This window comes from Vulpes lagopus, chromosome 11 (genome assembly GCF_018345385.1).
Source record: "Vulpes lagopus strain Blue_001 chromosome 11, ASM1834538v1, whole genome shotgun sequence".
Lineage (NCBI taxonomy): Eukaryota > Metazoa > Chordata > Mammalia > Carnivora > Canidae > Vulpes > Vulpes lagopus.
The window spans coordinates 108,978,798-109,005,453 of record NC_054834.1 but is presented as its reverse complement, the minus strand read 5'-3'; the positions used below and the strand labels follow the sequence as shown (position 1 = coordinate 109,005,453).

The 26,656-nt window shown below is 36.1% G+C and overlaps 1 protein-coding gene across 4 annotated transcripts in view; it reads left to right on the top strand.

Annotated features, from left to right (window-relative positions):
- The window catches only part of TFPI (tissue factor pathway inhibitor), an 88,559-nt gene that overhangs the window by 39,541 nt on the left and 22,362 nt on the right, over positions 1–26,656 (top strand). For 3 of the 4 annotated variants that reach the window (XM_041722934.1, XM_041722933.1, XM_041722936.1), the window contains 3 exons: positions 19,027–19,149; positions 21,908–22,102; positions 26,198–26,233. In XM_041722934.1, coding sequence (XP_041578868.1) covers positions 19,029–19,149; positions 21,908–22,102; positions 26,198–26,233 — 352 coding nt within the window. In that variant the 5' untranslated portion in view covers positions 19,027–19,028. The remainder of the gene's footprint in view (positions 1–19,026; positions 19,150–21,907; positions 22,103–26,197; positions 26,234–26,656) is intronic. The other variant, XM_041722935.1, reaches the window with a different exon arrangement.

Genomic DNA, 26,656 nt, shown 5'->3' with positions numbered 1-26,656 from the left:
GACTCCCCCAGTGTAGAGCCCAGGGCAGGGCTCAATCTCATGACCCTGAGACTGACTGAACTGAGTCAAAATCAAGAGTTGGATGTTTAACTGACTGAGTTACCCAGGCACCCCAGACAATATTTGCCTTTAAATTAGAACATTTACATTTGATGTGATAATTGATAGGTTTGAATTTAAGTCCCTCTTTAAGCTATTGTTTTACTGGTCCTATCTATTTTTGTTTTCTTTTTTACTTATTTGGGGGTCTTCTTTTAAATTTAGTATCATGTATGATAATGTTTTATCTCCTATGTTGGTTTATTTGCCATCATTCTTTTTATTTTAGTGGTTGTTTTGGGGCTTAGAATATACAGCTTTGATTTATCCCAGTTTTACTTTCAAGAGATATTAAGCCATTTCTCTTCTAGTATAAGAAACTTCAAACAGTATTTTTCTACTTTTCCTTCCCTGGCCTTTGTGCTCTGGCTGTCACACAATTTGTTTCCATATACGTTATTAGTAACATACTACAATGTCATTATTCTGGTTTCAGTTGGTTAAAATAAACTTAATTAAATACCTTTAGACTTACAGAAAACTTATGAAGCTAGAAGGAGTAGCCATATGCTCCCAACTCCTTTTACTAACGTCGTATATTGGTATGACACATTTGTCAAAATTGATGAGCTAATTATCTTTCAAACAGATTTAAATGTTAAAAAAAATCTTTTATATTTGACCATGTAGTTACGTGCTGTGGCATCTTTACTTTGTATAGATCCATATTTCCATCTGATGCCATTTTCCTTGGTAGGCACACTCCTCTCTTTCCAGGACTGCAGTTACATGTATATTAATTGGGATGTTTACCTCACCGCTCAATTATTTATATCAGTTGAAGCAAACATAATCCCAAATGATAAATATTGTAGACAAAATTTATATTTAGTATTAGAATTTGATTTTATAATCATGTACGAGACTGTGCACATTATTCAAGTTTCTACACATCTTAGTTGAGTTCTGTGGTTTTAATCACATTTAGCATAGTTGTTCAGTCTATGAGGAAAGGAAACAGGTACACAATGAGAAATCATTTTACATCTACATCCTAATGTTAATGTGGTTTATCAAAAAATTGTGAGATAAACAATTTATCCTAGAAATGCCTAGGTTCTTCTTTTGGTGCTAATAATTTTATTCCATCTGATTCCAAACTTCCCAGGATTAACTTCTTTTTGTATGTTGTGTGTTTTTTCTCTTAAGAAAATCCCGATGAATGTATCAACTGAGGAAAGATGTTTAATTAAGGAGAATTTAGATTAGCCTCAATTCACATGGCAGGAGAGATTTTTTTTTTCCTGTATGTGGTCAGCTCCTTTAAAGCCATTTTAGATTTGCATTCATCATTTAAATAAAGTCCCTAAAAAAGTAAAGGTTCTTGAGACACCATTGTTTGCCATTACATTTTCATACCAACTTTACTTTTCCCACTGCCACTTACTGCCACTTACTTCCATATTATTATCTCCATATTCAGAAGCCAGAGAGATACAAGTGACCATCTATCCTTGTAATAGGATGCCTCACTTAAAAACACATAAATGAGTGGACATCCATGAGGTCTTCGGAAATGTGTACGAAAAAAAATATCTGTGCATATGTGTATCCGCATTTCAGAAAAGTGTCTGTTGTTTCCCTCAGATCTCTCAGGAGCGTCCATATCACCGTTAAGGATATATCAGAGACATGTTTAAATATTTAAAGAAAACAGTATATAGAGTTAGGATCAAAAAGAGTATCAAGTAGTAATATGTCCTGGAGAAGGCAAGATAAGGAAGTTATCTTTATAAAGATTTTTAAAAAGATTTTTAGGAGTGCCTGGGTGGCTCAGAGGCTTAAGCATCTACCTTCAGCTCAGGCTATGATCCTGGGGTCCTGGGATCTATCCCCAGTCCAGCTCCCTGCTCAGCAGGGGTAGGGGTCTTCTTCTCCCGTTCCCTCTGCCCCTCCTCTTTACTCATGTTCTCTCTCGCTTGCTCTCTCTCTCAAGTAAATAAAATATTTAAATTTTTAAAAAAAATTTTAATCAATCTCTACACCCAAGATGGGGGTCAAACTCAAAACCCTGATATCAAGATTGGCATGTACTACCAACGGAGACAGCCAGGTGCCCCCTCTTTATAAAGTTTTTGGTGTGATGTAAGCCATAAAGTTATCCATGAAAAATAAATCTTTGAGAAAAGATGTTTTTGAGAAGCCAAAGAAGAGAATAAGTCACTTTAAGATCACTTTCAGTTCTTTCATTACAATTGAATATGCAGATTCAGTTTTTAATATCTTCAAAGCTGAACATTACCTATTTGCTTTTTATACATTAGATCCTTTGCATGATACAAAAAGTATGCAATGTCATACATTTTAATAATGTATAAGTTAACTTAATTATTAAGATTTAAAGTAGCTTACCAAAAAATCAAAACTCTGTTCTCCATCCTCAGAAAATTAAAATCAAAGGAATTAAGTAGGGCATTTTACGAGAAGATGTTATCCAATTCCTAATTATATGAGTATGTATTAGATTAAATTTGGATAGGAGAAAAAGATGACAATTTGGACAAACTAACTCGTCTTTATAAAAATGTAAAATAATGAGCATTTATTGTAAGGAACCAAGAGAAAAATAAAACTATTTGTTGGATGCTCTGAATGAAAAAGGAAGTGACACCATTGCCTTTCATTCTTTGGGCTCATAGTTCTCATTCTTTTATGGGTCTGGCATTTTATTTACAGTCTTAAATGGAAGTAGCTGTAGACCAACATGCTAAGGGTTCCTGGAGGTTCATGACTCAGATCTGCTGGGGCTCTCTGTTCCTTTACAGCAATCAAAAAAAAAAAAAAAAAGAAATCTTGCCATTTGCAATGACATGGATGAAACTAAAAGGTATTATGCAAAGCAAAATAAGTCAGTCAGAGAAAGACAATTATAGTATGATCTCACTCATATGTGGAGTTTAAAAAACAAAACAGGATCATAGAGGAAAAGAGGGAAAAAATAAGACAAGATAAAATCAGAGAGGAAGACAAATCATAGGACTTAATCATAGGAAACAAACGGAGCGTTGCTGAGGGAGTGGGAGGATGGGGTAACTGGGGGATGGATGTTAAGGAGGGCACGTGATGTGATGAGCACTGAGTGTTATATAAGGCGGATGCATCACTGACCTCTGCCTCTGAACTCAATAATGCATTATATGTTAATTAATTGAATTTAAGTAATTTCAAAAAAGAAAGCCACATTTAATATATTTAGTTCTTTTCTTTCTCCTCACACCTAAATTTACTGTATTCATTTGTATTTTTTCCATCTACTTTTATTTGGAGTTATGCCTAGGTTCATTAGTAGATGAACAGAATTGAATTCTCAGAAACCTCCATTTTGGCTTAGATATAGAATACCAACTTTTATTTGTTTTTTCCCCCTTAAAGAATAAAAATGGGGGCAGTATGCTATGACAAGTTTTGCTTTTAACTAAACTGGGTTGGTATAGGAATCAGAGTCACTATAATGAGGAAAAGTGAGCTCAAAAAAATGAATGTCACCTCTTTTTTGAAAAAAAAAAAAAAAAGAAGAAGTCTTACAGATTTAACTGTAAAACCTAGAGAAAATAATTCCATACATATTTTTCTAAAAGACTTTTAGTTATTATGGGTAAATATGTCATGAAGAATCTTTGATCTTTGGCATTATTTCTTTTATTATGCATTTCTACTTGGCTTCCCTTTGTCCATTGTAGTTTTAGTACTAACAGATCTGTATCACATTCACTTCAGACTTAAAGAATTTTAGAAATATTTTTACATATTTACATTTTCCCTATTCATGACTTACAATTATCTCTTTATTCTCTCCTTCCCTCCCATCACTTCTCAATTTTCCTTCTCTATTTCACAGGTCTCTGTTCTCTCTTAACTAGAAATAAGAATTAATATTTCTTATTATTGTTTAGATTGTTTTTCCTTTTTAAAAATATACATACAAATTGTTTCTTTAAATTGTTTTAATTGATGAAATTCCTCTTGACTTATTTTGCTTATAGGACTTAGGCTCAAAACAGAATAAAAATCCCCTAGTTACAATTTGACGAAATTTAGTTTTTAGAGATGATAAAAAATCTGAAATTCACTTTAGGGGAAAAAAAAGAGGAAGGTGTTTCCAAGAATAGTGGATTTTTCTTGAGAGAATAGGAAGTGCAGTTGCCTTTTCCTTGAATGGTCACAATTCCCATGTTTGAATTGAAGTTCTGCCAATTTGCAAATGTTAGACTTTGGGGGGAAAAATCTGTTTCTGGGATTCTGTGTTCTCATTAAAAAATGCTTATCCCTATGGTTTCTTTCATCTCTAACTGTATATAATTGTATCACCATGCTCTCCACTTCTGTTTTTGTTGATTTTTTAAAAAATAAATAGTTTACACATGTATGCTATTTGTTTATAACATGGAGATATTCACTCTTTCTCCCTGGTGTCACCACTTCCTTTCTACGGGATTTTCCTTTACTTTTTTTTTTCTTCTTACATTATAAATGACAAGAAGTTAGGCCTCCACAGTGAACAGCTTTTAATGTATCACTCTTAGAAGAAACTTTATAAAATCACATCCGACAACTGCTTGTTGTCGGAAAGAAAGAATAACAAAGCTTTCTATCAGTGAGATTGTCACAATCTAAAATACAGATACATGTCACGATTTGACTGATGAATGAACATCAGGGAATTTCACATTACACAATTCTCCAGAAACATGACTTCCTGTAATAAGAACCAGACCCAAGAGGCATTTTCCTAGTGGATTAGCCAATCTTTAAGTAAACATAGGTAGAGTCAACAGTTTGCAATTATTTCAAGAGGTTTCTTTTGTTGTTCTGATTTTGTTTTATTTTTGAACCACTCTGTGTTTCTAGTATTAATTTACTTACCAAATCAGAATGTTTTGCTTATTTTCCATATTTTATCTTTACTCTCTGTATACTTCTAGAACAATCTAAATATTCGGCTCTTTTAGAGATGCCTGGTTGGTTTAGTCAGGAGACTGAGGAGACCATGCAATTCTCCATCTCACAGTGGTGAGTTCAAGTCCCATATTGGGTGGAGAGATTACTTTAAAAAAATAAATAAAACACACTAAAATAGTTTTTTAAAAAACTTTTAAAATTTGACTCTTTTATAGCCAAAAGATCAGACATTATTTTAATGTCAACACAGCTGTAATGATAAAAAAAGAAAAAAAAAAAAAAAAGAGGATTCTGACCTGGGCTTGGTAGTACTGATATTATTTACCCCTCCTCCAAGCACTTTCCAATCAAAAACAGTTGAAACAAATTGATTAATAACCAGTTTGTGAGAGTAAAAACAGCAGAATGATTGCCGGTTAGGTTATGTGGCTGCTGCTGAGACAAAGTCACAGCACCACCAGCTTAAATCATGAGGCTACTTACTTCATTATATTGTCTTATTATACAGAGCACAGAGGTGATACGCTTCAACACTGGTTAGCAAATCTGTCATTTTATTTCCATTATTTATAGCAGGTAGAGGTTTTTTTTTTTTTTTTTAAGATTTTATTTATTTGAGAAAGAGAGAGAAAGAAAGAGGGCACACGCTGGGGCTGGGGGTGGACAGTGAGCAGGGAGCCTGATGTGGGGCTCCATTCCAGGACCCCGGGATCGTGACCTGAGCTGAAGGCAGACGCTCAACGCCTGAGCCCCCCAGGAGCCCCTAGCAAGTAGGTGTTATCCCCGAGAATCTCACTCTCACAGATGGTTGCTTCAGCCCCAGGCATTGCATAAAGACAAGTGAGCAGTCGTTATGTGGCCTTGCCCATGTGGCTCCATTTAGAGCAAGGACCTTTTTCAAAAGTACCCCATTCTCAGCCCTGGAAAATAGCACACTGTGCTCATATCATTGGCCACAGATTTATCATAGAGAAACAATTAAACCATTCACTGTGAGAGAAGGGGAATCCCCGATTAATGTGGATCAATGAAGAGTTTATTATTTATAAATTTGCTTCTGGAGCAGACATAGGCTATCTACCTTTCTCTGAGAACTGGATTTATGAACATATTCAGCTCACTAATATCAACAAAAAGTGGTAAAGAATGGTGGTTCAATAAACAAGATAACTGAAACAACAGTTTAATAAGTTAAAAAATACAGCTGAAATAAAAAATAAAATGAATAGAGGGGGACCTGGGTGGCTCAGTTGGTTGAGCATCCCACTCTTCAACTCAGGTCATGATTCTGGGGGTCGTGAGATCCAGCCCCAAGTAGGGCTCTGTCTGCTTTACTCCCTCTCCCACTGACCCTCCCCCTGCTCATGAGAGTTCTCTCTCTCTCTCTCTCTGTCTCTAAAATAAATAAATCTTATTAAAAAGTTCAAAATTCAAAATAACTGCACTGGTCTAATGTATATTCCCTTATAAAAACATATTTTTCTGCATGGACATCAATTTTCCTTAGATTATCTTTAAAAAGGCATATATTTTTGTATTCAGGTTTTAAAATTCATATTTCCATGATTATTCCCCACTTTATCTTTTACTCATTAACAATTTAACTTTGTGTAATATTACATTCGGTGGATGGATGTGCTGCCCCAATAGTTGTCATAAGGTTGCATATCTATATTAAAAGCAAAACATTTTTATGATAAAATAAACATGGGTTTGCATTTAGCCATTTTCATATATTTAAATTTACAAGTGTGTGATATTGCTAGCTTAAGATATCATCTATAATTTTGAACAAAGAATGTACACATGCAGGAAAAATTGATTATTAAATAATGTTACTTATATATTTCCTCTTGCTCTTGCCAACACTCCTCATAGTCTTGCCCTCTATGTCTTTTATGTCTGTCCAATTGTTAAAATCGAACTCTGGATCCTTCAGAAGTTCAATTTTATATCTGGAGAGAAGGAGCACTGATTTTTGAAGGCACAAATTATTATGAATTTATAATTTCGAATCCCAGGAGCCCATAAATTAATAAGAATATTTTTAGTATCTCCCTTCATTTCATCTAGAGAAAATATCAAACCCTCACATTTTTAAAAGTCCACTACTTCTCAAAATTTTGAACAATCTCAACCTCTTATTCACGTAGAGAATTGAATCACAGCAGGAAAATCTACTTTCTATTTTTCTCTTCAACACCTCCCTCGCAAAACACACATGCACATGACCATACCTGAAAATGTATCGTATTTCCCTACTGCCTAAAGTAAGAAAATCTCTTGTTTTATGAAATATATTCTTTTCTTCAGGGCAAAGTTAGACCCTCTTCACCTGTTGCCTGGGATCCTCTATTCATTTTAGAGGATCATCTATTCATTTTAGTTTTTTTAAAAAAATCTATTTATTTATTTATTTTAGAAAGACAGAGAATGCATGTGGGGGGGGGGCGGTAGAGGGAGAGGGAGAGAGAGAGAGAATCCCAAGCAGACTCCCCGAGGAGCAGGGAGCCTGAGTAGAGGCTTAACCCCAGGGCTGTGAGATCAGGGCCTGAGCTGAAATCAAGAGTCGGGTGCTCAACCCACTGAGCCACCCAACCACTCCTCTATTCATTTTATTTTTTGTTTGTTTCAGCTTTTGTCTCCCTCTCTTTAATGGCAGTAACATATAAAACTATTCCCTCCACAAAAATTTCCCCTAAAATGCTCTCTTATATTTCAGGATGCACCTATACAATGATAGCCTCACTCGCTGTTGTCACAGCCTCTGTTCCACTTCCTTCGGTAGCTCCCCCGCTGCTGCCCACACCACTGGGCCAAATCCTTTGTAATTTTGCAGGATGTGGACAATGTCACTAAACCCCATGCTCTTTTTTTTTTTTTTTTTAAGCTCCTGTTTTACTTTGAACGCTCTGTGCTTTAGACGTTGTCAACTTGCAACAATTTCTCGGAGTGCCCACTTCCCTTATCGTTCTTGCCACTGCAGTTTTAGGTTTCCTCCTGCTTCCCTGGGCTATTTCTTAGTTGTCTTCTCAGATCTCTTTTCCTCATCCTCATTCTTGGGACTTTAGTTCTGGGGTGTTCCTTTCTAATCTTCACACTCACCTCACACAGTCACAGGTTACATAACCTTAAGTTTGTAAAAACACTTAAAAGAATGCCTGTTCCGTAGCAAACGCTATGCAAGTACTTGTCAAATCAATTTCATCCACTTTACACGTGTAATTATCATTTCTAGTTGGATTCTCATATTTCTTACTCTAGTAGAGATGTCTGCTCTGAGCTCCACATCTACATGTTGAGCTTCTTATGTTATGGCTCCAATGAAAGTCTTACAAATACTTCAAACCACCTCACATTGAATTCATCACCCTCCTAAGGTAACAAGCTCCTTGCCTTAGGCTTCTCAACTCATTGCCTGGAACTCTCTGTTGATCCCTTTGCTAAATCGGGAACTGTAGCTGTCCTTGATTCTTCTCTCTTTCTCACCTTCCATGTCATTTAAATTATCAAATTATCTTGAATTTACTTTTTAATTTCCTCACAAATCAGGACACTTCTCCCCACCTCCCCTTCTAATAGTATTATATATCACACACACCTCTCTTTTTAAGTTTTTATTTATTTATTTGAGAGAGAGAGACTGGAGAGGCAGGGGAACAGAGGGAGAGGGACAAGTAGATTCCTCCTTGAGCAACAGAGCCCAGCATGGGATCATGACTTGAGCCAAAACCAAGAGACAAATGCTCAACTGACTGAGCCATCCATGTGCTCCTTCAACTTTGTTCTTTAATCAAAAATTTTTTTTTAATGTTTGTAGATATGGCTTCTATTTCCACTAAAATTTGGAGAAAAAAGGCACCTTTTCTAGATGTTCCTTTGTGTAGACTTGTTCTAATCTATTCATTCAGTCTTTGCTGAGTGAACTTCGGTGTCTTTTTCTCAAGTGTAAGCGACAACCCCCCACCCACCCCGGGTTTTTTAAGGCTTTGATCTATGCCCCTCTCAAATGTGATTAGCTAAGGCTTGGGTCAAAAACCAACTTCCCATATATTTGGATAGAGTGATGTAGAAATATTTATACAATAATAAATATAACCGCTAATGAAGTATAGACTTTAAACCAGGAACAGAAGGCATTTAGGCAACTCAATCAAAAATTATAATAATTATAATAATGACCACAGTAAAAACTTATTTGGGTTAATGAATTGTACTTGTAGGATTAACAAACCAGAGAAATCGACTTTTATCCTGTAGTTCCTTTGGTGATACAGTCTACTTACGGTCTTGAATTCACAATAAGGTAATATTTCAAAGACAAATAAATACAGACAGATGTTAAGTAATTAAAATATATTGAATTATATTTTCCTGAAGTGGATTTAGTCTCTATACCATAAGTCTTGCTTATTTTAAGGAAGCTGTGGGGAAGTCCAGGATCCAGTTTTGCCTCTGTTGCTTACTAGACATCTTAGCCATATGATGTTGGAAAATAGATCAGTATCTCTAACACAAATTCAATATACCTATTGGCTGTACAGCATTATTGTCAAGATACAGTAATCTAATAGATAAGAAACCATTTTGGGGCCCCTGGGTGGCTCAGTCAGTTAAGCAAGTGCCTTCACCTCAGGTCATCAGGGCCTGGTGTTGGAGCCCCGCATTAGGCTCCCTGCTCAGTGGGGAGTCTGCTTCTCCCTCTCCCTCCGTGCATGCTCTCTCTCTTCCACTCTCTCTCACACAAATATACTTTAAAAAATCCTAAAAAGAAGAAACCAAAAAATGTTAAAACATTTACAAAAAGTGACGTTTTATAATGATGTATCTCTGTACTTTTAATATCGTTTCTTAAAATAAATGTGGTATGTATTCCATATAGTCAGAGCCTCATGACATTTTATCTTAATCTCAATCTTATTTCATAGATAAATAATCCTGATGCCAAAATAATGCTTATAATGATGACTCAGTGTCCCAAGAATGTGGGCCTTAAGGGGAAGGTAAAAAAGAGATAAAGAAGGCTCTGTACGGACTTGTTAGAATTTGGTATGTGGCAAAAGTGCCTGAGACCTCTCTTGGGAAACTGCTCACACATTTGCATTCTCACAATGTATTTATTCAAAAAATACTCTTTTCCTGAAGAAAGTCCGGCTCTCAAACTTCTCACCAAGATTATGCAAGTTCAGAAATTCTACAATCAGTAGCAAGAGTTGGAAACCGATTAAGGATAGTTTTTAAGAAAAATCCATTTCCGGTCTCTAGTCATTATGAATATTTGGAAATTTTCCATTGAAAATACTACTTATAAAAAAAATGAACTTCAAAACATAAAGAGAAAAAAGAACACTATTAGAATCCCTGGAGGGTTTTTATCTTTCCCCTCTCCTACTCTAAGTTTTATTCTAATTTTTTCCTTCTTCATTCATTATCCTTGGTGTTATTGTGCAGCAAACTCAGCCAAGATGAGAAGCAGCCAAGGAAGCAAGCACATAGGTTAAAGATAAAAACAGACTCCAGGTTTTAGTGGGCAGATGCGTAGCTCCCCCAGGGATCAGCCAAATTGAGTGGATGGCAGTAATAAACACCAAGAGGATAACAACATTAGCCACTGCTGAGCAGAAAATTGGAATTATTCTTCAAGCTATTTTCCCCCTCTTTTCTGGTTGTTGGGTTTTGTCTCTCCTGTTCTTTCATTGGTGCACCACAAAGAAGCAGCCAAAATGAAATTTCTTTCTTTTAGACATGGCAAAGTATGCACTGATCTCAGAAATTAATAGTAAGACTTAAAAAAAAAAAAAGTTCAACAATCTGTGAAAAAGAAAATTTTAACTAGGAAGCTCAAATTTCAACTAGGAAGCACAATGCTGATGATATATAAGTAAACACAATATGTAATTTTTCCAGATTTACTTAAAGATGGTAAAATAACAGGTGTTATTAATGATAGATCAGTGACCGTCTGAGCCGTCTTATGTCTTCCCCAAAATGATGTACTAGAAATTTAATGCTGTAATTCCAGCCTACTATTGGTGTCTTCCACTCTCCGTGGGCTTTTTGCCCTTTGAATCTGGTCATAAGTTCCCGTCCACATCGATATCCACCGCCACTCCCTTGAGTGCTCTTCCTGTCTTCCTGTCACCAAAGCCAAATTGCCAACATATTTCTAGCTCCAACTGACTGTGATCCTTAGAAAACTATTCCCTTTATCTTAAGACCTTTACTATTCACCTTATAACTTGTAGCCCAGCAATTCTCTTTAAAGCCCTTATCACCAAATACAGCACAATCTGGAGTACCGGGGGTTAAGATTTCAACATAGGAATTTGTAGGGGGACACAACTGAGCCCATAACACAGTCTCACTCCAGACTCCTTCTGTTAACCACTAAACAAACCTAAAAAAGAGAAAATAAGGGAGGGAATGGGGACAGTGTGGGGAGGGGACAAGGAAGAAAGGAAGGAAGGAAAAAACAGAAGAGAAAGAAAAAAAAGGAGGAAAGGAAAAAGGAGAGATAATTACTTAGGATTACAGCAATGGAACATTACTTGGATGCATTTGGTGGTTCTTGGTTTCCATAAGGAACAAAGCTATTTCTACTGTGGTGATATACTTGCCAAGCAAACCAGAGTAACCTTGTAGGCAGCTAGAGGCTGGGGACTTTTTAGACATTGCTGAGGACCGATTGGCCAGTTCTCGGGAAGGCAGCCTCGTATGGTGATATGACCACGGGCTCTGGAGTTACAGAGATGCAACCTTAGCTCTGGCTCATTCTATTTGGGAAAGTTATATTCTTTTTCTGAGCCTCAATTTTATTTTTTTTTAAGATTTTATTTATTTATTCATGAGAGACACACAGAGAGAGACAGAGAGAGAGAGAGAGAGGCAGAGTCACAGGCAGAGGGAGAAGCAGGCTCCATGCAGGGAGCCCGATGTGGGACTCGATCCCAGGACTCCTGGATCACGCCCTGGGCTGAAGGCAGACGCTCAACCACCGAGCCACCCAGGCGTCCCTCAGTTTTCTTAATATGGGTATAATATTTCATATAGGATAAGATTTTTAAGAGGATTATTGTTGATGTGAAGTACATAGATAAGCTTATATGCTTAATAAGTAAAAAAAAAATCTCAAGGTTCTTCCCTTTTCCTTTCCATTTTTGGCTCCTCTCTTCCTAGATTCATACATACCACTTCCCTTCCTTTCACATACTCTCTCAAGAATATTAATATCATAAATAAATAGTGAAATAACAGATAATACATTTCTCTTTCACCTAATTACCTCTTTTCTAAGTATACCTTTTGGCAACTGCCATCTCAATGCATTGGATTTTAGCAATCGCTCTTGCTCCTCTTTTGATTTGGAAAATACCACTTAAGCAAAATTTAATAAACATAAAGTCTACTCTATTTACCTTTTCTTTTAAAAGTTTCCCTTTAAACAAAATTTTTAATTGAACTATTTCATACTTCCAGAAAGATGAAATAAGCAACATAAAAAAAAAAAACCCACAGCTTGAAAAAGAAATATGGATGGATGACCATGTGATGGACTCCATCACAACTGTTCCTAATCTCTTTATTTTTTGACGATATTGGAAGAAATAAATAAAACTGCATGGCTGTATCCGAAGATTCATACCGTAACCTAATTTTAGCTCACAAAGTATATCCTAATTAATTCATTTATTCATCAAGTACTACTTAGTCATCATTTTGGGTACTGAACATAGAATCGTGAATGTTATATAAAGTGTCTATGTTAAGAATGGAAAATGCTTTAGTGATGGAGATAGTGAACATGTACACAAATAAATATGTAAGTGGTGATAAGTGCTGTTCCGAAAACAAAGCAAAACATTACTAGTAGGAATGGGATATGGTGCAGCTGCTCTGAAAAACAATCTTGCAGCTCCTTAAAAGATTAAGCGGAATTGCCATGTGATCCAATAATTCCACTCTTAGTTATATGCTCAAGAGAAATGAAAACATATGGCTGCTCAAAAACTTGTGCACAAATGTTCATAACATGATTCATAATACCCCAAAAGTGGAAGAAGCACAAATGCCCATTAACTGATAAGTGGATGAATCATGTAGCTCTACACAATGGAATATTTTCAGCAAGAAAAATAAATGACATCCTGATATATGCTATAGCACGGATGAACCTTGAAAACATTATGCCAAATGAAAGAAGCCAGATACAAAAAGCCATATAGTGGATTATTTCATATGAAATATCTAGAATTACGTGATATTTAGAGACAGAAATTAGATTAATGGTCACCTAGGGGTGTAGAATGGAGAAATTGGGAAGCAAGGAGGTAATGGCTAAAGGGTAAGGAGTTTCCTTATAGGATAATGAAAATATTCTAAAACTGGGGCAATGTTTGTACAATTCTGAAGATATATGAGTAGCTACTGAACTACAGAATTGTTTTGAAAAATCAAATTTACTTAAAGTAAAAATTTGTGCTCATCAAGACATGTAGATGAAAATGAAAAAAATAAGCCATAAACCGAGATAAAATAATGTATATGTTTGGCAAAGAATTTATATCCATTAATCGACAAAGAATTTCTGTAATTCAGTAATAAAGAGGCAGAGAATCTTAAAAAAAAAAAAAAAACGGTTTACTGAGATAGAGAATGATGAGGAACTGGTGGTGGTTACTTTTTAAATATGGTGCTCCAAGGATCCAAGGAAAGGATATCTGCAAAGGGTCCTAACTAATAGAAGGACACTGCTGTTCCAGTATTTTATAGAAGAGTATTCCCATGACAAGAAGTAGTAAGTTCAAAGTACTAAACCTTTTGTTCAATAATTAGTAGTTTCATTGAAACCAAGGGATTAGTAGGCAGTATCCACAAAGCCAAATAATTACAAGAAAGATGGAGAGGAAATAAAGGGAAGAGGCAGCAGGAAATGACTTCTGGGCGCCCCTTCCCTTGGCGAAATGGCCCTGCTTCATGATGCTGATGATACAACAAAACATTTCCCAGCTCCTACCTCACATCTGTAACTGCTTTTCTACGGGTCCGCTTAGAAAACATGACCTCAAATACAATCTGTCCAGATTAAATTCATCACTAATGTGCACCCCAATCAACAGAACAGTAACATTAATTTCCCTATTTGTACGGCTAGCACAACAATTCTCTCAGGATATACTTGAATTCTCTGTCCTTCATATCTTGTATTTAATCAATTACTCAATTTTATCAATACTTAATTCAAAAAGTGTCTCAGACTTGCTGTCTCTCTGTAGTTCCACGGATAGTCCCTGTTCATAATTTCAATCTGATCCTCTGCATCATTCGAGCGGTCAATCCCACTTAAATTTTGCCCTCCCAACATCTTTCCATGCATGCTGGATTTTATTGAAGCACAGATCACATCACACTTTCTAACATTTTTCTGGTTCAGAAAATCTACTGACTTCTCCTTAAATGTCACATTATTTGCCAAGGTATTTTCCAAAAATGTTTTGTGGGCAAATAGCCCTTTGTCATATAAGTTTGGAAATACATTTACTATATTCTCCTATAGAAGATACAGTTGCATGTTACCATAATAAAGATCCTATAAAAGTCCTACAGTTGAGAAACCTATATGTTTTTAAATCAGATATACATATATATTAACGTATCAACACTTTTTTTATAAAGATTTTATTTAGTAATTTATGAGAACACTCTTTTAATGTAACAGCTAATAACATCTTGCTGAACTTGTATTCTGAGAACACATCTTGACCTAAAAGGATAAAACGGACACTGCAGATTAGCATTAAAGTGAATAGAAAATGTAAGTTATACAACAGAATCATAAATTATTCTGTAGAGTGTATAAAATCTGTTAATTAAGATGAATAGATTTTTATTTTTTTTTATTTTTTATTTTTTTTAGATGAATAGATTTTTAGAACTGGGATGGAACTTAAGGACAATGTAGCCAAAGTCATGAGTTTTATAAATCAGGTTTAGAAATTTAAATTTATTTCCAAAGATTACTTAACAGGCTGCTGGCAGAGCAGCTAGTTTGTTGCCCCAAAATGTAAATACTATTCTTATTCAAGGTAAATAATTGAACATGTATTTATTGTCCACTACTATGTGCCTGGTGTATACAAAGACATCCTGAGAATTTAGGCATTTCACATTGCATTTTTACTTAACACACTTGGTTACGTGTACTTTCCTAAGGGCCAAGGGTTTCTCTCGATTTTTAAATCTCTCTTAGCGTCTAACGTATTATTATACACAACTAGTCACCAACATAACACATTTTTATAATATTTTCTTGCTTAAAAAACTTCTGATATTGAATTCGAATTTAAAGGGGATTAGCAAGAGGGAGAGTCCTCCTCCTGGCTCGTGTCCTCACATAGTGGAAGGGATGAGGGATCTTTGTGGGGTCTTTTTTATAAGAACAGGAATCTTCCCCCCTAAGACCTAATCATCTCTGAAAGGCCCTACCTCCTAACACCAGCATAGTTGGGAGTTGGGATTCCATATAAGAATTTGGGGAACACAAAATAATTCAGGTGATAGCATAATCCCACCAGCAATGGTGAAGGCTCAAATCATCAACACTTTAGAAGGTCAATTTTTATTAATTTCCGTTGTACTATCTCACAGTAGTGTTAATCTTAGTTTTCATGATGACTGATTATGTTGAGTATCTTTTAATATGCTTATTTGCCATTGGCCTATCATCTGAGAAGTGCCCGGCCAATCTTTACCCCATTTTAATTGGATGTTTATTTGTAATTCCTTGTAGATTTTTAATGCATAATCTCCGGATACATGATTTCAAACACTTTCTTACAACTTGCCTTTTCGGTGTCTTAGTGGTGCTCATCTTGATGAGCAGAAGTTTTTGATTTTAATGAAATCCAATTAGCGGTATTTTACTTTATAATTGGTGCTGTCTGTATCCTGATTCAGGAATCTTCACCAACCTCATCACGAACATATTCCCCTATGTTTCTTTTATGAGGTTTAATGTTTTATCTTTCCCATTCCGATCTTTGAACTCCTTTGCTTCAGTTTTTCTGTATGATACCAGGTAGGGGAGTAGCTATTTTTAATGGCGCCAGCTATTCGGGAAAGTAGAGGGCAGAAAGGCTCGGTGGTCTGCTGTCTTGTTTGCCACTTTGCAACGTAACTTAGTGATGTACTTGGAAATTTTAGAAAGGAAATTAAATACAACGATCTGTAATGAGGTCGGCTCACTCTAATTGATCTCTACAAATTATAGTTTTATCAGGGTCAGAAGAAGCTGTACTGGTTTTTCCAGTGGTGTGCCCAAGTCAATCTTTTGCCCCGGGAGGCTGAGCTACTCAGTGCTCTTGGTCACTCTTCAGAGGCAACATTGTGGAGAAGAAAGAGCACTGAACTGGCGCTCGGCTAATTGAATTCAACTTCTGGATCAGCCCGGAGTCAGCTCCGGCTTGCTACAGTGCACGCTCTCAGGGTTATCTGTCCGCCTCCCTTCCCTTCTCCTGGAAGCAGCAGTCCACTCCTCCCGGGGCTGCCCTTGTCCGTTCCATCCTCAAACTGCATACTTGGGCTGGGATTTGCAATGTTACCCCATCCTACTCCGCAACCCCAGAGCAAGTCCTTTTCGGCTCCTCCAGATCTATGCTAGTCTCCTGACAGCTTTTCACCTTAGACACACCTGGCCAGAGGTGAGGGGGCACTTCCTCCAAACTGAAACCATCAGTGCTGTACTCAAGCTGTTTGACACACGTCCGTCAAAAGAAGCAGTCACACAGTCACACTCTTTGAATGGAAGACTTTCAAGGTTTAAGACCCTGGAAATATCGGGGCTGTGCACCCCTCTACCTAGGGCACGCTGGGCTATGCTGAACCAGACTAAGACTCATCTAAGGAATGCAAGTGCTCGGAGAGACTCCTGGAGGCATTCGGCTCCCTGACCCTCGGCTCCAACCCCAAACCTTCCTTTCTACTCCTAGATTGTCCCACCTTCTCTAGAATGAATGAGCTGGTGGCCTTTTGACCCAACCTGTTGGACCTGGCTTCTGATCCTTGCAACCGAGGAAAGTCTAAAATGTCTACAATTAGGCAACGTTCAAGGCTGATAGTTTTAAAGAAAGTCACTTGGGCTTAGAACCCAAATTCTCATCAAGGTCTTCAGGCACGCAACCGTGTCCTGCTCCCCAAGCCAAGGGATAGAAAAACGTGCTATATTTTACACTCAAAATCGAATAGGGTTGTATAGCTCTGGAAATAGAAGAGTCCTTGAAAAAATGCATTTTCAGAAATAAGATAAAAGCTAGAAGTTTAGCTGATAGACTCTCCAAAATTATATATATGTGTGTGTGTGTGTCTATATGCACACATAGACACATGTATATCTGTGGATTCAAATAGGTTGTGACATGGAAGGTACACAACGTGGCTACTGACTAGAAATCAAATATATGTTAATATGCACAGAGTGGGTGAAAGGATAGGTTGTACATTCACTAGCGATTTTCATGAAGCTTAAACCGAAACGGCATTACCTTATTATTCATTATAAAGCTACAGACACCTTCACGGTGTACACTGCAGCTATTGAAGCGTGAGAGCAGGGTTCTCGTCTCCCGGAGCCGAAGAATGAATCTTGGGGACACAGGACAGTGAGCAAAGGGATGGACGTTGATTGTGGCTCTGGGGGTGAGAGGGCTCCCGACCCAGTGGCCACTTGAGGTTTTATTGGACACTTGACCAGGGAGCCTTGGCCTTGATGTTGCTGTGCCACCTTCCTTGGAGCAAGGCCTATTGGAAACACCTTCAGGACTGACTTCTTTGCAGCCTGGTCATCTTCTGTGATTGCACCGCAGCCACGAAAGAAAAAGACTCCCTAAGGTCTGGGACCAGGTGGGGGTCTGCTCCCTTATCTCTGGTTTCCTTCCATCTCAGCATTTTGGGGACCGCTGTGTGAGGCGGCTCCCGTGGCCCCTGCCCGTGTGTCCCTACCTAAGCCTGCCTGTCCCTTACTCACTGCCATTCGCTCGAAGAGTAAACAGAGACTCCTGAGAGCTTTACTGATAACATTTCTCTTTCCTTCCTGACTCTGATAACATCAGTGGCTGAACCTGTGCATACATCCCTTGGTTTTTGCTTCCTACGCTATATGAGCACATTTCCTTCCACCCCTGAATCCAAAGTAGAAAGAGCCTTAACAAAATTTCACTGTGGTTTTCCATTATTTTTCACCGTGGATCTCTAGATCATTTTGAAGGAGGAAGTCTCACTTTCCTGATGAAATCTGTTTCCCTCAGAGTGCAAATGTGTTGGTTTATCACTTAAAGTCGCTTTTCTGTGAAACTCTTTTGAATCAGTTAACTGCCTAAATCGAGGGTGCAAGACTGGGGTAAAGGACTTGCTAGAATGCTAAACGTTTCTGTTTTCAGCAGCTCTGTCTGCCATCTCATGGAAAATCTGGCTGGGAACTTGGTTGTAAAAGCATACATATATTTCAAAGGGAACAAAGACAAAAATTTGGAAAACGTCTTTTCTTTTTGAAGAGAAAGACTGAAGTCAAGGGAAAGAGAAATCAGGAATTCAAAGTTGTACTAATGAAATAACAGAAAAATGCCAGAAATATTAAAAGATAATTAATTCTGACAGAGAAAGAAGAAGAGCCGTGAGAAAGATATGGCAAATAGAATTGCAAATGGATCTTAGTCCATATTTAGCCACGTTGATCGGTATTAACGGATGTCTCTCAATTATTGCCATTTTAATTTTATTTTCGAGGGTGAAGTAGGAGTTGCATACTTGAAATTAGACATGTTAGACATATGCACTGAACATAGGCATGTCTACAATATTAAATGCTACATATACATGTTTTACTTATGACTCATGGAATTTGTGGACAGAGGTGTATGAGAATACGTGTTAAGTATCATAAAAATTCACATCTGGAGGTGTGCATAAGGCTCCTGGTGGTCTACAGATAACTCGACATTAACTCTTCATTAAATATATCTGGGTTCTGTATTTCAGAGATGATTTATACAATGAAGAAAGAACAGATTTTTTGGGTGTCTGCATATCTGCTGCTTAATTGTGCCTCTGCCCCTCTTAATGCCGTCCTTGATGAAAGTGAAGAATACCCCGGCATTACAGGTAAAGCGTTAGAAACATTCATCTTCTTCAGCTATTGAAAGCTCTCAATTTTAATCCAAAAATTTAATATATTTTTCTCCATTGTGTGGAAAAAATAGTCACTTATGGAAGTGACATTTTTCTTGGGAAATGTCTTAGATGCAATTTGTCAACAAAAACCCCAACTGGGCAGTCAGGGTGGCTCAGAGGTTTAGCAACGTCTTTGACCCAGGGCATGAGCCTGAGGTCCCAGGATCAAGTCCCCTGTTGGGCTCCCTGCATGGAGCCTGCTTCTCCCTCTGCTTGTGTCTCTGCCTCTCTCTCTGTGCCTCTCATGAAAAAATAAATGAAATCTTTAAAAATAAATAAATAAATAAATAAATAAATAAATAAATAAATAAATAAAGTCGATCGCATTCAAATAAGTTAATTGGCAGAAAATATTAGGTACATCATTTAAAAGAAAAATAACAAAAAATTTATATACGTCAATCAATAGTTATTTACTCATTTTGGTAAACTGTTTACATATGTATTTTAGAGATTGGCTTTATGGGTACTATATAGTTGGTGTGAAAATTATTTTTAAAAAATTATATAAACACCCAAGTTTTACATTTTCGATTGCACACAACCTCGCAGGAAGCTGAAAACAGTCAAGTGCACAGGTGCATACAACTCAACGTTACTTAAAGATTTGACCAGTATTAACTAGATAACTTGCTAATTAATCAATTCATGAAAATTGTGTTTGGTGCTGAAAATACCCATGTCTTTTGTAGATGAAGGTCTATGTGTCATAATAAATCTCTGTTTTATGTTGCTCCACCTTATCAGATTTGGGGTCTGAAAATTTACCATTCTATCATTTTTGTCGGTTCTATTATTTCAATCGAAAAAAATGTCAATTCAGTTATCAAAGAAATCAAAACTGTGATCTGGTATTTTGTAAACTAAGCTTGGATTTTTTTTTTTTTATCTTTAAAAGTTGCATGAGTGATTGAGATAAAACTCACATGTTCATAAATAATTACTGTCAAATGAGTGTGAAACAACTTCATAATAACTTGTGTGTAGAAGGATATGTTTTTAATCCTTCTAAGATTTCAGGGCTTACTTATTGTTTTATGACCTATATAGAAAATATAAAATAACATTCCAATTATTTTATTATAAAGTTTTAACATTACTGAAATGTGGCTAATACGGGACATTAATTTGATATGGATCATTAAGATAACAATAGCTGGAGGGTAGGAAAGATTTGATAAAATGATCTAATCCACCTTTTATGATGGGTGTATCTTCTCTTTCAAAATATTCAGAAAAGTTTTGAAACTATAGGACAATCAAAAATGATCCTTCTAGATGATTATATATTCACAAACTTGTTCTTTTATTTAATGGTTTTAAAAATTTTTATGTAATTTTAAATGATGACATCCATTCATATTTTTCAAAGTATATTATTTTATAGTGCATTAAATAAAACCCTCTTTGGGAAGATAACCTAGATTTAACTCAGTTTTAATTTGGTAGAATACTGCTGCCCTCTAAAGGGCAAACTGGCTTAGGTCATTTTAAGGTTTCAATGTCTCTCGGAAGTGATCATAGTAAATACTGAAAGTCTTAGAAAATATATCATAGACAATAATCAAGGAGTATTAATGGCATTATTGGTCTTATTATTTTGGTAGTAGCAACTACAATTTTCAGGGTCTGTCTTACTGATAGATTCTATAAGCAAATGCAACTTATTTAAAATTAGGCCTCTCAATATTATTAGACTCTATAAAATTTTAAAAATTTAGTTTTCTCAAGTGTCTTCCCAAGATATGAAATTCCTCTGTGACTAAAATAAGTGACTGGATGCCGAGGGAAAAAAAAATTCTAACTCAAGATCAAAAGAATTGCCTCATTCTATTTTAAAATGTGGACAGCACTGTTTTTGTTTTAAAGATTTTATTTATTTATTCATGAGAGAGAGGGGCAAAGACACAGGCAGAGGGAGAAGCAGGCTCCCTGCGGGGGCCCCGATGTGGGACTCGATCCTGGGACCCCGGGGTCACGCCCTGGGCCGAAGGCAGACGGTCTACCACTGAGGCCCGCAGGCGTCCCGTGGACAGCATTAAGTTTTCCCACTATTGTTAAAAAAACCAACCCTGGTAAGTAGAAGAATGGACCATGATGTGTATGTATTTGTAATACCAAACACTAACATTTTCATGATTAGGGAATGGATTAATATAGTGTGATATGTGCATATATATATATATGATTATGGATATACTGTTGCTTTTAAAAAGCTGTTTATGTGTAACAACATGACACAACCACGGATTAGGGAGAGCAAATCAAAGAGCTGTCCCTTAACGTCTGTCCTTAGAAACTGCTGAGTTTAAAACGATGTGTCTACATACTTGCAGTGGCAACACACTGGTTACTTCACAACGACTATTCAGTTCCATGTTGGTCAATTAGTGTATGTTTAAGCCAAATCCCTAACAAGAGTCTAGAAAAAATTATTTGACATCTTCTTTTAAGAGTTGATACTATCACTGTTGATAAAACCTGTTTTTCTCTACGTTTATCAATAAAGTTTATAAACTTTACTTACCTTCTTGAAAATTTCGGATAATTTGTCCTGGTGTCTTCGGCCTATCTTATTTCGCTTGTACTTTATAAGACAAAAAGAGTACTGATGAGGAAACGAAGAGGAAATACAGAACAGTATCACCGTGTTGGTGAGTGCTATCTACCTCCTATTTTTGCCTTGTAGATGAGTTGCCACCACTGAGACTTTTACATTCGTTTTGTGCTTTGAAAGCGGATAATGGCCCATGCAGAGCAATGATTAGGAATTATTTTTTCAACATTCACACTCAACAGTGCGAAGAATTTATATATGGGGGATGTGAAGGAAATCAAAATCGATTTGAAAGTCTGAAAGAGTGCGAAGAAAAATGTGTAAGAGGTAGGTTTCTGGGGACGCTTATCACCCACGAGCCTTTAGGCTCCTTTAACTTTAAAAAAGAAATGTAGGGTTATTAGATCTAAGTATAGATTTGATAATTTCAATGTTAATATGTTTCTTTGACCTTGAGCACCTATTTCCTCTTCTTTCTTCTCTTTGGAAGTGCTGGACATATTGTGAACACAGAGGAAGCAGTTCAGGGGCCTCTGCGGGGCCTCGGTTTGGGTGATTGCCCGGTCATTTTCCACTCATTGTATCTCGTTCTCGTCCCTACTGGGCCAAGTACCCTTTTGTGTTGGGTTGGATAGCACTGAGGTTCAGCACCTTGGCTAGAGGCCTGGCTGCCTCGCTCTCTGTAATTCTCACGTTTTCGGTTAGCAGCCTACACATTTTCATCAACTGGCCTCTGTCCTCAAATACATGCTTGTTTCTTTTGTACAAATCACAAATCTTTCATTTCACCATCGTTCAAAAGTTACCCTTTACTTTAGAAATCAATCGAATATAATTATTCGGTTCTTCAGTGACCCCTTTGCTTACGGTATCTCCTAACACATAGTTACCACGTAGCATATAAATGGGAGTCTCTTGCTTCTACCTCCTTATCACATTTTCAACAGCCGCTTATTGTTTGAGTATCTGGGTGTTTGTGTAGTGAGCTGCTGCTCAGTATAATTGGCATATAGGAAAGGTATTGCTAGGCTTTCAAAAAATCACCTAAGGAGGAAATGTCATCTTCAGCTAATAGAGTAGCTGGAACTGAACTTCCTCACATAATATAAACGACTGGAAAATTGGACAAAATATATATGAGGCAACTGTTTGCAGACATTAGTCAAGAGGTGGCGCAGGACCGAGGCCTCGGAGGGAAAGGAGACCTATTAGGTGAGCCCAGCAATCTCAACAGCTCTCTGCATGGAGGCAGAGAACCACAGCCAGAGGAGAGGAGCCCAAGCATGGGGTCGTGGGTCTCCCCGGTAGAGAATATGGAGATTGGACATTAGGACACTGAGGTCACTGGGTTTGGAGGCATAATTTGCAAGAGAAAGTGGACATATGTAGAGAAAAAGTGAAGAAGTCTGCAAAAGAGTCCCTTTGAGTTTGTCCCGGAATAGCAAAACTGCATGCAAATAAAATATTTGTCTCTACCTGCTAAATTATATATTTTATCATTATGTTCATTGTAGTTCACGTCTTTATGCATGGGTAAAATGCTGCTTAGTTGCCATGACAAGGTAGGAATATTATTACAGGAGCAGCCAGTGAAATCTCTCAAAAGTGGTCCTCTTTATGCCGAAAACCTAATTATTTTAGAGTTAACCAAAAGATCAAGGTGATTATTTAGAGAGATTTTTGGTTGTTTTAATGTGTGTTGATTACTTCAGCGTAAATTGTGAACAGAATGTTATGAAAGCTTCATTATTGCAATTCATATCACTTGTTAAGTGCTTTTCCCAGTAAAGGGAAGATAGTATAAATATAGGAGACAGAAAATCAAAATGTGATTTACATTTTATATATTAAGGCTTGAAAGCTGAAGTTTTGTATGACTGGGGGAAACCAGTGAGAATTCTCTCTTGTAAACTACTACGCTTGAGATAAAAGCAAGTCAAATAGTTCAGGGAAGAGGAACTATGACTGAGTTTAGTTTGCTATGTATGCACAGCTCTCCTTTTGCATGTAAAGTTGTTTGATTCATTTTTTCCAATGTATAATTTTGTTTGGTGTATTTACCTATATAATAATAGAGACATGGAAGCAAAGCTAATAAATTTTTTTTAAAAAAAATAACAATTAAGTTTATAAAATAGCTTCACATACGTGGCTTTCAAAATGTTTGCCTTTTGGGTTATTTGCTTTTTTCCCTGTAGCCTAAATGACGTTATCTTAGGTTGTTATCACTTTGAAAAATAGGTGTAATATAATGTGGGACATGAAAGAATTAGATGAAAGAGATCTACATGGTTAAAAGTGATCTACATTCAATTTCATAGAATTGCATCAATTCCTGAAACAGGTTTAAAGGTTCTAGAATATGCTGTTTATATTCATTACTATTTTACTGGTTCAGCTAGTTGTGATGTGCGGCTTTTCATGGAGATTCAGATGAGAATTTTCTCCATAGGGAATTAAAGAGAATGTAAATACTTTTTCCATTCTCTTTATTTTTAACTTTGTCATTTCATGTTTTGTTTGGAATCATGAAGACCTATTTAGTCCTGAGAATCTTCTGCCCATACAATCATTCTCCCACCTGGTTAGAATATTTTTGAGGCTGATTTCAACAAATGAGAATCATTAAAAGTTCGTCTTAGGGTCCCACCCTCTACGCCCCCACACAAGAGAAAAAGATGAAGGATGGGGGTGAAATTACAATGACTAAGATGTGTCATGTAATTATGAACTCATTTGTTGGATGTTAATTATATTATGATATTCATAATAAAATATTTAATGTATGAATTCACATATGTTGGGGTTCAAGGAATCACTAAAATGAGAATTAGTAAAACATACTCTCATTACTCCTGAAGACATTAATAAATGTTATGTTCTAAATAAATCTAGGAAAAGATGATAATTTGCTGTAAAACTTAACTGTTTCTTCAGATTGTAACTGGCATAAACATCAGCTAAATAGGGTGTCCATGTTATTTTCAGAATCCTCAAAGATAATCATTGGGATTACAAATACATGTGAATTGTAGTGTGTGCCAAAACACACATTTAAGTTAGTTCACATGTATGCCAGCTAAATTAATCAACTTGGAATGGAATCAGAAAACAAACAAGTTATCTCTTTTAATATTGCATGAACACTGAAATCAAGCATTTCTATGTTCCCATCCAATGGCTATTGTCAGCAGGCAAAACATGAAAACGATTAATTAGCAATCTAGTCTGACATAATATTTATCTGTATGTATTCTTTCCTTGTTCTCATGAATTAAAACTGTAACAAGTTAATTGTACATTAAAATATTTCAGTATAAGCTTATTACGACAATCCACTATCTAATTGAAACACATTGACAGTTGGTTATTTACAATAAGAAAGACTCCTGAGGTTTCCTTAATATTTAAAATACAATTAGGAAAAAAATATATATATTAAAATATGTAAATATATATATTTTACTATATATATATATATTAAAGACTATTAAATAAAACATAGGAAAATTTAAAAAGAGGCCTCATTAACTTCTCTTTCAAATATGTTTTATTCTCCAAAGAATAACCTAACTGCTGATTTTTGGCTGAAAAGGGCATATAAGCCAACTCATTCCCCCACACCCCCTCTGTTTCTCTGGCCATATAACTAATTATAAACTGCCTTGATCAAAGCTTTTCTCTGTAAAACAAGTGATCATACAACAAACACCATTCAGCCTTCCTGATGTTTACATGGGCAAATTAAAACTTCACAGAGTATATCAATTTGAATTTCATAATTTATCACTTAAATTAAAACTTAGAATCCATACTTGAATATAGTGGATCAAAGGCAAGTAGGATTCTAGTTTTTGAGAGGACTGATTCCATTAATTCTTTGAGGATAAACCAAAAAAAAAAGTCACAGATACGTTTTGCTCTATTTCTCTTCTGTACTTGGAAATGATAATAAAACTTATAATTGGGTTGAAACAATGCAGTAGGGGAGGGAATCAGGAAAGGAGATAATTCTGGTTTCTCCTACCTCTACTGTCAACTTTCTATAGAAATTATGTTTTCACATGCAAAGTGTGCTGCTTGAATTACTTTCATATTTCACATTATCTTAATGATTTTTAATCAGAGGTGTTTCAAATAGCAAATGTAGTTCACCATGAATTCTTATTTTTGCTGATGTGTTAGAAACTTTCAACACCGGTTTTCAGACAGTATATTAAAATGTAGATGGCTTCATATTTATAAAAATTAAAATTATTTCATTTTTAGAGAAAATAAGAAATTTAAGGTATTTATTGACATTATGTTTAAGAATAATTTTAATGGTAATAAATACACCATCCTAGTTTGTTAAGTTGAAATTTATATATAATTTACCCACATAAATTGTGATGATTGATGCACATATTATTTTTCTTGCAGTTTTTCCAAAGACTAAGACGGAGACATTAGAAAAAGGTAAATATTCACTTATATGCTAATTAGAATTTAGGTAAGACACTAAGAAATTGAGTTTTAGTTCTCTTTGATGCGGAGTTCATCTTAAATCCATATGATCTTTGAAATGGTGTTTTATTTCAGTGGATATAGTGAAAAATTAAAAATGACATATATGATATTTGGTAGGGAAGTCTTCAAACACTATATTTACTCTCATTCTAATGCTATATGATATTTAATAATAAAGCAGTTGAATTCCGTAGCCACGCATATGCTACTTTAACATCTCCGGAACAGTAATTCAGAATGCTGCTAACATGACTGCAGTTCTCAGATCTCTAATTCCTCGATAATCTCAGCACTGTGTATCTTTAGTAAGTTTTATCCAGTATTTTGCTGAATTCGTATGTGTCTTTGAGTTGTCAACAGTCTATATGCAGA